Consider the following 12267-nt stretch of genomic DNA (forward strand, 5'->3'; position numbering starts at 1 on the left):
CACAGTAAATTGAATAACACACTTAAGATAATAGGAAAACATCCAAACATCCATGGTTGGTGTAGCTGTGGGGAGAGAGAGACAGTGGAGCATGTGATTACAGTGTGTCCTAGGTATGAAAGAGAGAGAGAGAAGTGTGGAGTGAGGGGTTGGAAGGCAGGAACAGGGGGAAATAATAAGAAGAATACAGTTGAATGTGGAAAATCTAGAGAAGGGAAGAGAGTCATTGTGAGATTTCTTGTCTCAACTGGGTTAAATAAAAGAATGTAACAGAAGAGGAAATAAGAAAGAAGTAAAGTCCAGCAGAGGGCAATATAGGCAACATTAAGGATGCCGACTGGCAATAAACACCAAAGAAGAAGAAGAAGAAGAAGAAGAAGAAGAAGAAGAAGAAGACTTCTTCACACTCACACTCACACTCCACACCGGTTGGTGGCAGTACTGATTACTGAAGTCGTTGAGACGCCATCATAAGAGCGCATGCGCGTATTCAAGGTGAATGGAGGAGTTGTTGTGATTGTTCTCTCTCTGACTCATGTCGTTTATTAAACATCTGTACGAGGAACACACAAAGTAACGCTGCCAGGCATACAGATGCAGACAGCCCTCACCAGCTGACATTTACAGCTCAGGTCGAGTACTTGTTCACTTGTTAGGATTCACTCATAGTTAGCGTCAGCATGTTGTTTTTAACACGTAATAACTGACTGCGTCATCATCTGCTCTCACAGAAACATAACTGGACTCTGCAAGAGAACACAAAGTCATTAGGATGGCCAGTGTAAGTCGTGTGTGTGTGTCTGGTCATGGTAATAGACGATAGACAGCCAGCACAGCCTCCATGGGCAGTGCTGTTGGTGTGCGACTTTGTGTGTATACGTGAGTCTGTCACCATCATTGTGAATACTTTGGATAAGAAGCACTGTGTTGTCACCTGGCATGGCAGGCAACCATAGTGTGTGCATGTTGGTCAGCGAGAGATGCTTCATGACAGTGCACAGAGGCTAACTTTGTGTGTGTGTGTGTGTGTGTGTGTGTGTGTGTGTGTGTGTGTGTCAGGCGCTGTGCAGCAGAGCCAGGCTGGTCACGTACCTCCCGGGGATCCATGTGTTGGTGCATCGGGTGGCTGCAGCCAGAGCCTTGTCTGCTGCTGGATCGTCAGGCTCTGATGAGCCCCATGTAGCTATCACTCCATCTGACATGGGTATGTCATACATCACTTTGTTTCTGTGAAACATACTTTGTCATACATTGTCATGACTTTCTGTGCCTCCCTGATTCAGGACTGCGGACGGTGTGGCCCGATGTGAGCATGGGGCCTTTTGGACTTCAGGACCAACGCTTCCAGGTGCCTGGTAACGTGGGTTTTGACTGCCACCTGGAAGGACTGGCAGAGCAGAAGACAGCCCTCGCACATAAGACTGTGCCTGATGTGCTGTCTGCCCCATCTAGCAGTGACAGACACAAGATCATACTGACCCAGTTCATCGGAGAGTTCTTTGTAAGTGTAATAATGTCAGCACGTCCAACAAGTCCACTCTAATATTTGATACGATGTCCAGAAGAAATGCTTGTTTCTGATTTGTAGTTACACTTTAACCACTGTTCTAAACCTATTCCAGTGTATATTGAACTGTGTTAACAGCACTAACTACTGGTGTGTCTGTATGTGAATGTGCGTCTGTGTGTGTGTGTGTGTGTGTGTGTGTGTGTGTGTGTGTCAGGAGGAAGATGACCCAACCATGTCTCAGATGGTCAGTAAAGCTGAACAGTACTTTGACAGCTCCAGTGTGGAGTGTGCCATACAGCTGTGCCCCAAAGTACTAGAGAAAGGTACACTGATGCTGACACTGCACTCCTCACACCGCTATCTACAACACCTTTTTCATTTTTTTCAGACCTATGTAGGCCTGATAATGATTTTTTTCATGTGGTCCTTGGTCCTTATAAGTTACAAGTTAGACAACATTACCAAGCAAAGGAAGAAATAGCCTGCATGTAGTTCTTCTTGGCATCAACTATGACATGCTGTTTCTTGGTCAATATAGCATGCTCACTACATCATCAACACTGGACATTTATATAACACCAGGTGAATTTTTCCATGACGTTTTGTTGTGCCTGATAATTCAAATGTTTGTAATTCTCTTTGTGTTGCTCTTACTGCTGCTGAGCAATCAGCAGTGTTTCTGTCTCATGTACATGTGTCCTGATAACATCCTGAACAGATTTTCAGTCCATGTTTCCTGAGGCTCTATCCTCTGGTATGATGGTGGTCACAGTGACCCAAAGGACTCAGAATGACATGACATCATGGTGTGCTGATGTGGAACAGGAGAGAGAGCAGATGCTTGACAAGGTGAGCTGCCGTCTGGTTAGAACATTGTTCTATAACGGTGAGGACCACAGTGACAACACAAAGGTAGAAATAAAACATCAGAAATCATCAAAGTTGACATAAAGACAGTCGAACTTAGGCTATGTTTACACTGCATGCTGATTTATTCTTTTGTTCGGCTGTTCACATTCAAGTGGCCAGTATCACAAACACCACCTTTACACCATCTAATTTTACTCCATCTGGAACAATTCTCACTTGCTAAGTAACAAGAAACCACTTAACTTCTGCCCATGAACCAAAAAATAGCTTCGCACTTCTCTGCTTGCACAATGTGTAGTGTCTGTTTATGTCCTGTTAACTTACAGTTTACTTCACCTCCAACCTGTTCACCTTGAGGTGCTTTTCAGTCCTTAAGTTAGTCATGTGTTCTTGATAGTACTGTTTTGATGTACAGCCCTTCTGCTTTATGAACTGATATATTTTTGTTTGTTTTGTTGCTTCACATTGCTCTAAGTTACTAAGTTGTTTCTTCGCTTTGCAGTTTGTTGATGGAGCAAAGGAAATATGCTATGCCCTGCAGAAAGAAGGATTCTGGGCTGACTTTATCGAGCCATCCTCAGGCTTGGCGGTAAGAATCTGAATCCAGTTGCAAATCTGTTTATTGAATCTGAAACACTCATTGAATCTCTTTAGGTGTTTTGGTGGAATAAAGACATCTTTATTTCCCTCAGAGATTTGACCACATTAATTTTCTGACACCTTCCTCCTTTTGCTGAGAGGAATCATGGCATTTGCTCCTTTCATGATTCATTAATGTCTTTGTTCTCCGTGGTGTGTTGCCATGTTGTTACTTCAGGCCTAACACTGGCTTTAGATGGGACCTTTTGCATTTTTTATGAATTCCATGGCCACCATAGTTCCTCCTACACACTTAGGAAAGAGAGGGTGAGGCAAGCACTATTCATTTGGCTGTAATCTGCTCCCTTGCTGGTAGATGCCACTGGACCATCAGATGAAGGCAGTTGGCCATGTTCAGTTATAGCTGTGTTACTGAGTCAGCACAATATTTCTTGTTTGAAGGCTAACACAGAGCTAACAGCCATGTTTCCATGGTAACAGTTACAAGCTGATCAGTGGCACACAATGACAAACACTGAAACATGGCTCATCATTTGTGGTTTTCTAAAAGGTTTCCTTGTTTGTGTCATTTGGTGCTACTTTGTTTGTCACTGTCACTGACTTACACTTTTACAGTACAGTGGAGGGAGTGACTGAGTAAGTGAGTGAGCTTCTTCAGCTGGAACAATGCTGCTGCTGCTGATACGATGTGGACCAGACCTGAAAGCTTTACAGTTTTACAGTCTTAGCACAGACATGCATCTTGTTTTTTAAATAGAACAAAAAAAACTGCTGATAAGTTGGATTCAGATTCAGTAAAGAGAATTGCATAACTTGTGTTTAAAACCACTGCTGCTTTCCTGAAGATAGATGTGATGACATAATTTTATGATTAATGTATGTGTGTTTTCATCCCCAGTTCTTTGGCTCATACACCAACAACACGCTGTTTGAGACAGATGACAGGTACCGTCACCTGGGCTTTCAGATCGAGGACCTGGGCTGCTGCAGAGTGATCCGGCACTCTTTATGGGGGACACATGTTTTCGTGGGGACAATATTCACCAACGCACCAATCAACAGCCTGGTCATGAAAAAGTTGCAGGGCAGCTGAACTAGCTCAGAGGACACTGGGTTGCCATTAAATCTGTGTACAAACATAAATGGAAGGTTTAGACGTTGAAGCTTCCATCAAGAAATGTGTCAGTAAGAAGATTCTAAACTGGCTCTTCAGTGTTTTTACCTTTGAACAGCTATGTATAAATATTGATTCTGTTTTTAAGTCCACACACTGAAATGCTGCTGTCATCACAATAAATGGTTTCTTGTCTCTTGACTCTGACCTCTTGTATGACCTTGTTGTCTGAACTGAACTGAACTGAACTGTACATTTTTGATGGAAGGCATACACTATACTGTTGCTATTACTGTGCCCTGAAGATGTTATACTAACATAAACATAAACAGGTGGAAATAGATTGTATCTACACCCTATCAGCTTAATATTTTAAATACTGGAAACATCAAGAGACAATAATGAGAGAACAGGTAGCAGAGGTGTTTAACAGTAACCTGTGGAGGTGAGGTACGGGTCATTTTGAGTATTGCATCTCTCACCCATAATCAATGTAAACTGATTTTCTTATATGGTATCCTGATCAGCCATAACACCATGATGAGGTGTTATGTGTCAAAGTAACCAAGATTTCCCTGAAAAACACTGCCTAGGAATCAGCCAGCCTTCGTTCTCCATATGCATCAATGACTGTTGCTGGTTCACTACTTCTCCTTCTTTGGGCCACTTTTGATATTGAGCTTCTGGCCACTGCAGACTGGAAGCAGTCCACAGGAGCTGCAGTTTTGGAGATGCTCTGACTCCATCATCCAACTGACCAAGCCAACTACCTCAGTTTTCTGCCATTTTCCTGTTCTATGTATGTACTTATTTATTAATCGGAAAAAAACATTTTTCATATGAATGCAATAAGTTTAGGCTAAGGGATCTCTTCATAACCAGTAAGTAGAACAGGAATTATTAAAGCCACCAAAAATGGATCATTAATCTGACTTTAAAAATGTACACCTATCACTTGTCCTGACATCTCAGTTCATCTGTGTGAAAAAGAACAACAGTTTCTACAAGTCGTGTCACAGTGTAAAATCGCTGACAGTATAAACAATGGACGGCATATGTGTAACGTCACCCACAGGTTTTTTGAAACACAGTGTGGTGGCTCTGGTCGCTGCCTTGCTGGCAGGCCTGACTCTTCTAACTCCCAGCTAAATTGGCAGACATGGATCATCGGCAGAGGGGACTTATGGAGACTGACTGACTTCTGGAGCCAGCCTTGAAGAACTGCAGTTTTTGGTACTGTCGTATTGGCTTCATTCACAACAAGAGATGTTGCAGCTTGTGTAAAGAATGGTCAGAGCATGTTGACATCATGAAAATGTCACGACATTTTAATACGGCCACTCAAGGAATTTCAGGGTACGATTGAATCGTTAAAAGAATTAGCTCCGAACCACTTTTCCTTGACCTCGATAGAAAACGTCACGAGGTCAAGGAAAGATTTGAAAGAGAATTCATAAGGAGTTAGGAGAAGACGACTGCAGTGTTCAGAGAATCCGACTGCACTTACACTTAGACTATGTCATTGTGCAAATGTTATTGACGTGATCTGTGGTAAAACCAGAAGATGGACTACAAGGCAGGAAACTGAAAGAACTGTATATCACAAATGTAATAATAATTTTAGGAAAATATCACATACATTAGGAAGTTTCAGTCACTCAAACCTGTTTTCTAGCATTCCAAGGAGAGACTAAGCAATACATCCAAAGCATGTGACTCAGACAACAGGGAAGCTATTAAAACGTATAATTTGTGCTTGTTATTTAATGTATTTATTTGATTCATCCCCCTGGCTGTTGTTTGTATTGTTTGTATGTACGTTAATAACTCCTGTTGTACCAAATATTATTGCCTTTAAGAACTGGGGGAAAAAAAGATGGACTCTCTCTCTCTGGGGATGGGATTTTGTGTCAAATATTGAAAAAACACAATTATCATGTGTTGTCTTCAGCTTTTCCAATGTTTTGGTTCATTTGTTTATTGGAAAAAACAGAAGGTTTGTACATTTTGTCCACAGGACACTGACCCTGCCACCGACCACATGTACAGTAAGACGCCATATAGCTTTCCACCCAGAGAGCAGGTTAATGTGAGTGAAAGTTATTGCATGTGAACAAAATGTCCAGTGTTTACAGCTGTCGTTGTGTGTCTTGATTAAGGACAATAATGACAGCATGGACCAACATGACGTGGTCACCACAACCAGAGATGTTGGGATCCCAGATCAAAAACAACAAATCTTATTTAATATACTTAGCTGGAATAATCACGTTTAACATCTAAATGCTGTTTAATCAAATTTTAGGAAGGGGCTAAGCAAGCTGAAAACCAAAGAAGAGTGACCTTTACCAGTGACCTTCTTGTAACATTCATCACTCAGGATAAAGGCTTACTGCAACATCTTGAAGTGAGTTTGAAATTTAAAAACATACTGTAACTACTTTTGGTTAAAACATGATAAATTAATTATTTAAGTGAAACATTTTCTGTTCGCCCAGTGTTTGTACATTTACTTTGAGCATCCTCCCAAAAAATGTATATACACTGTGGTGGCTATCTTACTTGTTCTTTTTCTTGTTCTTCATTTCTTTGTTTATAACCACTCTAATAAATGACAGGAGACCGTTTACGCATAACTCTGGCTGGCCGCGGACACAGACGTGTGACCCGGTGTCATGGTAAAACGACCGTGTCGCTCCGCCATTTCTTTATTAACAAAAACATGAGACACACCCTCTCACTTCCTGCTTCCTACGGAAGCCACATAAGCCCAAAACACCTGTGGCTCAAACCCATTCAAACACACGGAAACCTCCTCCCGTCCAGCCCAACTGAACACAAAACACAAATAACACAAATAATAAATGGCGCTTACATTCCGGCCCCTAATTGTTACTGCTGGGCATAACAATTACATTTCTACATATTAAAGCGTCATTTAGTGTGAAACACTGAAATAATTAACTTCCTTTTGTTGCTTTTGTTTACATGAACAACATACATATTTTCACATTAACATTACTTTAAGTACAGGTGTGTCACACACACAAACACGAACTTATTCTTCCATCTCAAGCAATAAACATAACTTGTCCACTGGTCTTTCCAAAACACTTGTTTTAGTTTTTACAAAGGCACGTCTAACAAGACCCTTTGCATCAGGAACTGTCTTCTCAACTTTTCCCATCAACCATGAACCTCTCGGTGCGCTGTCGTCCACTATGAGCACAACATCACCTTCTTTCAGATTTCTCTTGATTTCTGTCCACTTTTGCCTCTCCTGCAAGAGCGGCAGGTATTCCCTTGTCCAACGTTTCCAAAAGATGTCAGACAGGTATTGCACCTGCTTCCACCTTTTTCTGGCATACAAGTCCTCTCTCTCAAACACTCCAGGAGGCAGCACTGGTTGTTTTTTTCAAAAGAAGCAAATGATTAGGTGTAAGAGCCTCTGTGTCATGTGGATCATTTGACACTCTTGTTATGGGTCTGCCATTTACAATAGCCTCGACTTCACAAAACAATGTGTGGAGACGTTCGTCGTCAAGAAGTTGCTGTTTCAGTGTTTGGTTAAGAATTCTCCTCACCGAACGAATTTGTCTCTCCCAGATGCCACCAAAATGTGAACCTGCTGGCGGGTTGAATATCCAGGTGATTCCTTTCTGCATGAGCACATTTGAGATTTTTGACTGATCCCAGCCTTTAATTGCTTCTCGCATTTCTTTCTCTGCACCCACCAGATTTGTACCATTATCTGACCTCATTACAGACACTTGACCTCTTCTCGCTACAAAACGTCTGAAAGCATTTATACATGAATCAGTCTCAAGAGAATTAGCAACCTCTAAATGAATTGCTCTGACTGTCAAACATGTAAACAAAACACCATATCTTTTAACCCTGCTTCGCCCACACTTGACTTCAAAGGGTCCAAAATAATCTATACCCACACTGGTGAAGGGAGGGTTGTCTGGTGTCAGACGATCTTGTGGCAGATTAGCCATTCTTTGTTCACCAGGTCTGGCTGAGATTTTTCTGCATGTTACACACTTTGACAATATCTTTCTAAGAGCTGAGTCTGCTTGAGGAACCCAGAATCTTTCTCTTAACTTGGACAATGTATAATTCCTTCCACTGTGTCCTGTTTCTTGGTGAACATGTCTGAGAATCAATGTTGACACATGGTGGTTTTTAGGAAGAATCATGGGATGTTTAGCATCAGCAGGAAGCGCAGACTGATGCAGCCTTCCTCCTACTCTTAAAATCCCATCCTGCATGACAGGATCAAGCTTGACAATGTGACTGCTTCTTTTCAGCTTATCACCTTTCTGAAGAGTTATCAGTTCATCACAGAAACCTTGCCTTTGACACAGTTTGATAATTTCAGTCTCTGCCAGTGCAACATCTTCAGCTGAAAGCAAAGACCCTCTGATGGTTCCTTTGAACTTTTGCATCTGGTTTGCAACAACCTCAGTTCTCCTCTCAAAACTCAGTCTCTCACTTGCTTGTGACATGAGCAACTTACGATGTGCTCTCAGTTTGAGGAACAGTTGTTTCAGCTTAAACATCCAGGCAACTGCTCTTGTTAACCTGTGCCATTCTGAATAATGACAAATGAACCCGCTTAGTGTATTCTCATATGCATTTGTTGCATTCACACTCACTGCAGCTTTAACTTCAACATCATCTTTCTGTATCTCTTTGATATCAGGAGAAACTGGCCAGTGTTTCTCATCTTTCTTCAAAAAGTCTGGTCCATCAGTCCAGTTCTGACACTTTATGAACGTGTCTGCGTTCATGCCTCTGGATGCGTGGTCGGCTGTGTTTAGCTCAGAGTTCACATACCTCCACTGACTTGGCTTAGTGTTGTCTCTGATAAGTGACACTCTGTTTGCCACAAAGGTTTTAAATCTAATATTCTCACTAGCAATGTATCTCAGCACAGTAGTACTATCTGACCAAAAAATGGATTCTTCTAGTGGCATTTTTAGCTCTTTATGCATGAGTCTGTCCATCTTTACGGCGACAGCAGCAGCTGTTAATTCCAGTCTCGGGATCGTTGTTGGTTTCAATGGAGAAACTCTGGACTTTCCAATAATGAATGAACAGTGGACTGAACCCTTTTCATTTTTTATGCGAAGGTAGGTGACAACTCCATAACCTTTCTCACTTGCATCCGCGAAGTGATGCATCTGTGCAGATGTGAGTTTTCCAAAACCAGCCGGTTTTAGACATCTGTCCACTGTGAAACCATGAAGCTTTGCAAGATCCAAAATCCATTTTTGTGACCTTTGAGCCAATTCAGCAGGGATATCGTCATCCCATGAGATTTTCATGCCACACAAGTCCTGCAGGATCATTTTAGCTGGAAGAATGACAGGTGACAAAAATCCTAACGGGTCATACAAAGCACTTACAAACGACAGGATGCCACGTCTAGTTTGTGGTGTGTTCTTTGCATTGATTCTGACCTTGAATACATCCTCTGTACACCAGTTCACTCCAAGGACTCTTTCGTCAGGTAATGCATCATGACTGAGGTCTAAATCTTTAACCTCCTTGGCTCTCTCTGATTCAGGAACGGAGGCTAGCACAGTTCTGTTGTTACTCATCCATTTTGTAAGGTGAAATCCTCCACTCTCACACAGTGCTGTCAAGTCTTTGACCACGTTAACTGCTTGGGTTTTATCTGGCACTGACAAAAGACAATCATCTACATAAAAATTGTCCCTGATTGCTTTCACTGCAGCAGGTGCCATTTTGTCCTTAGCATCTTCAGCTGTCTTTTTTAACGCAAAATTGGCACAGCTGGGGGAGGACGTCGCCCCAAACAAGTGCACAACCATTTTGTACTCTTTCAATGGCTCATCCAGATTTCCATTTGGCCACCAGAGGAACCACAGGAGGTCTTGATCTTCTGGTGGAACTCTCACTTGATGATACATTGCCTCTATGTCTGACATTAAAGCAATGTGTTCATGTCTGAATCTTGTTAAAACTCCTATCAGTGTATTTGTTAAGTCTGGTCCTTGTAAAAGCTCTGTGTTCAATGACTTGCCCTGAAATGACGCTGCGCAGTCAAAAACTACACGTAGTTTCCCCTTTTGGGGGTGAAAAACCCCATGATGAGGTATGTACCACACTCTTTCATTTTCAGGCACAGTCTCTTTCTTTGGTACTTCCACTGCATACCCTTTACTGATCAGGTCAGACATGAATCTCTGATACTCTTTGTGAAAGTCTTTGTTTTTGACAAGTTTCCTTTTCAGGTTTTCTGTTCTCTGAACGACTACACTGTAGTTGTTGGGCATCTTGACAGCTTTGTTTCTTAAGGGAAGGCCTATGCTGTAGTGCCCATTAACCTTTTTCACTGTCTCATTAACAGAGTCCATGAACTGTATGTCTTCTCGTGACATTTCATGTTTTTCTTCACTGGCTTTCTCTGGAAAGTCATATTTGAACTGTTGCACCAGCAGGTTCTCTACATTGGCAATGGAGATACGATTAACTGATACACTTTGCCCACTTTCAAATGGAGTAGCGCAACCATCACGCCTGAGGGGACCATTTATGACCCAACCGAGGATTGTTCGAACTGCATATGGACCGTCGTCCTCACTGTGGATGATTTCCCAGGGTTCCATGGCCTTGTAAACATCACAGCCTATTAACAGTCCAATGTCTGTGTTTATTTGTGGCAGCTCAATACCATGAAGATGTGGCCACTTTGCCAGATCTTCCTGCACAGGAATGTTCTCTTTTAAGACAGGAATGTCCTTGTGTGTATAGATCTCTGGCAAATCAATGTAAATGTTCTCTTTTATGCCACAAATTTCTAGACCTGAGACATGGTAGCTTGGCTCTAGCTTTTCTTGACCCATTGTTCGAAGCAGTATTTGAGTTTTCCTGCCTTCGACGCCAAGTTGTCTCATTAACTTCTCAGTGCAGAAAGTTGCTTGACTTCCATTGTCCATGAATGCATAAGTCTCTATTACTCTGTTGCTTTTCTTTACCTTGACACACACAGGCACAATTGCTAAGACACAATTGTCTTTTCCGGCCCCGGTAGCACAACAAGGCCCACTTGAAATGTGTGTTGTTTCACAAGCTGCTATGTTTTTTGTAGTGTCTTTCTGACTATTCTTAGCAGCTTCATTATCATCTTCCTTTGTAACATGAAGTAAGCTTGGGTGTCTCTTATGACAATATTCACATGAAGCTCTCTTTTTGCAGGCTTTGCTCAAATGACCTGGAGTCAAACATGAAAAACACAGTCCTTTTCCTTTAAGAAACTCTAGTCTTTCTTGACAGGGCTGGTTTCTGATTTTGAGACATTCTGCCAATGTGTGTTGTTTTTCACAGAATGCACATGGTTTGTGAAAGGCATTGACGACTTGGCGAGAGGAGCCTTTACAATTTTCAGGTGAGTTCTCATGTACTGCTGGTGCTACACTTGTAGCGAATGTGCTACCCTTTGACCTGTTTGTTCGCTCTGTTCTCATACTTGCAAAATGTTTCCCCTTGTCTTCAATGTCCTTTATGTCACCAAAGACGGGATCTGCAGCTATTTTAGCTTGTCTGTTTATGAATCTGACCAGATGTGAAAATCTTGGTCTCTTTCTGGTAGCTTCTTGAATGTCAAATGCAGAAACTTTCCACATCTCTCTCATTTTGTAGGGCAACTTGGAGACAATGACTCTGAGATTAGTGGGATTCTCTATCTCTTGCAGCTGATCAAGGTCCTGCATTGCATTGTTACAACCAGTTAAGAACAAGGAGTAACTATGGAGAGCCTTAGCATCGTCTGGCTTGATTTGTGGCCAATTGAGAGCCCTGTTCATGTAAGCAGATAAAATTTTCAGCTCGTTGCCATAGTGATAAGTTAGCAATTTCCTTGCTTCGCTGTAACCTTGATGTAGACTCATGTGCTGGCAACTCCTGACTAAGTCTCTGGGCTCACCTCTAGTAAATTGTTCAAGGTAGTATAACCTGTCATCGTCATTATCAATTTTGTCATGGATGGTACAGTCGAAAGCCCTCATGAAAGACTTAAACTCAAGGGGGTCACCACTGAACACAGGTATGTCTCTTTGGGGCAGATGAGTTAGTTTCTGTTGTTTGACTAACATCTCAGTGATGTGATTTTGTTTTAGCATCACTTCACACAGGTTTACAG

General features: G+C 41.9%; 1 protein-coding gene across 1 annotated transcript; it reads left to right on the forward strand.

The window, feature by feature from the left end:
- The first annotated feature begins 377 nt into the window (after positions 1-377).
- On the forward strand, positions 378-4295 carry mmadhcb (metabolism of cobalamin associated Db). The gene is made up of 7 exons (XM_027291335.1): positions 378-495; positions 1060-1204; positions 1284-1501; positions 1725-1833; positions 2229-2359; positions 2883-2969; positions 3879-4295. The coding sequence occupies exons 1-7, from the start codon at positions 481-483 to the stop codon at positions 4071-4073; spliced, it is 900 nt and encodes a 299-aa protein (XP_027147136.1). The 5' UTR covers positions 378-480; the 3' UTR covers positions 4074-4295.
- The last annotated feature ends 7972 nt before the right edge of the window (positions 4296-12267 follow it).

The sequence above is a fragment of the Larimichthys crocea genome, chromosome XVIII, assembly GCF_000972845.2.
Source record: "Larimichthys crocea isolate SSNF chromosome XVIII, L_crocea_2.0, whole genome shotgun sequence".
Classification (NCBI taxonomy): Eukaryota; Metazoa; Chordata; class Actinopteri; family Sciaenidae; genus Larimichthys; species Larimichthys crocea.

Excerpts from the sequence above, each read along its gene's own strand:
- mmadhcb (XM_027291335.1), top strand. Across the intron at positions 1,205-1,283 it reads TATCACTCCATCTGACATGG|GACTGCGGACGGTGTGGCCC; the intron begins GTATGTCATACA and ends TCCCTGATTCAG. Across the intron at positions 1,834-2,228 it reads CCCCAAAGTACTAGAGAAAG|ATTTTCAGTCCATGTTTCCT; the intron begins GTACACTGATGC and ends CATCCTGAACAG.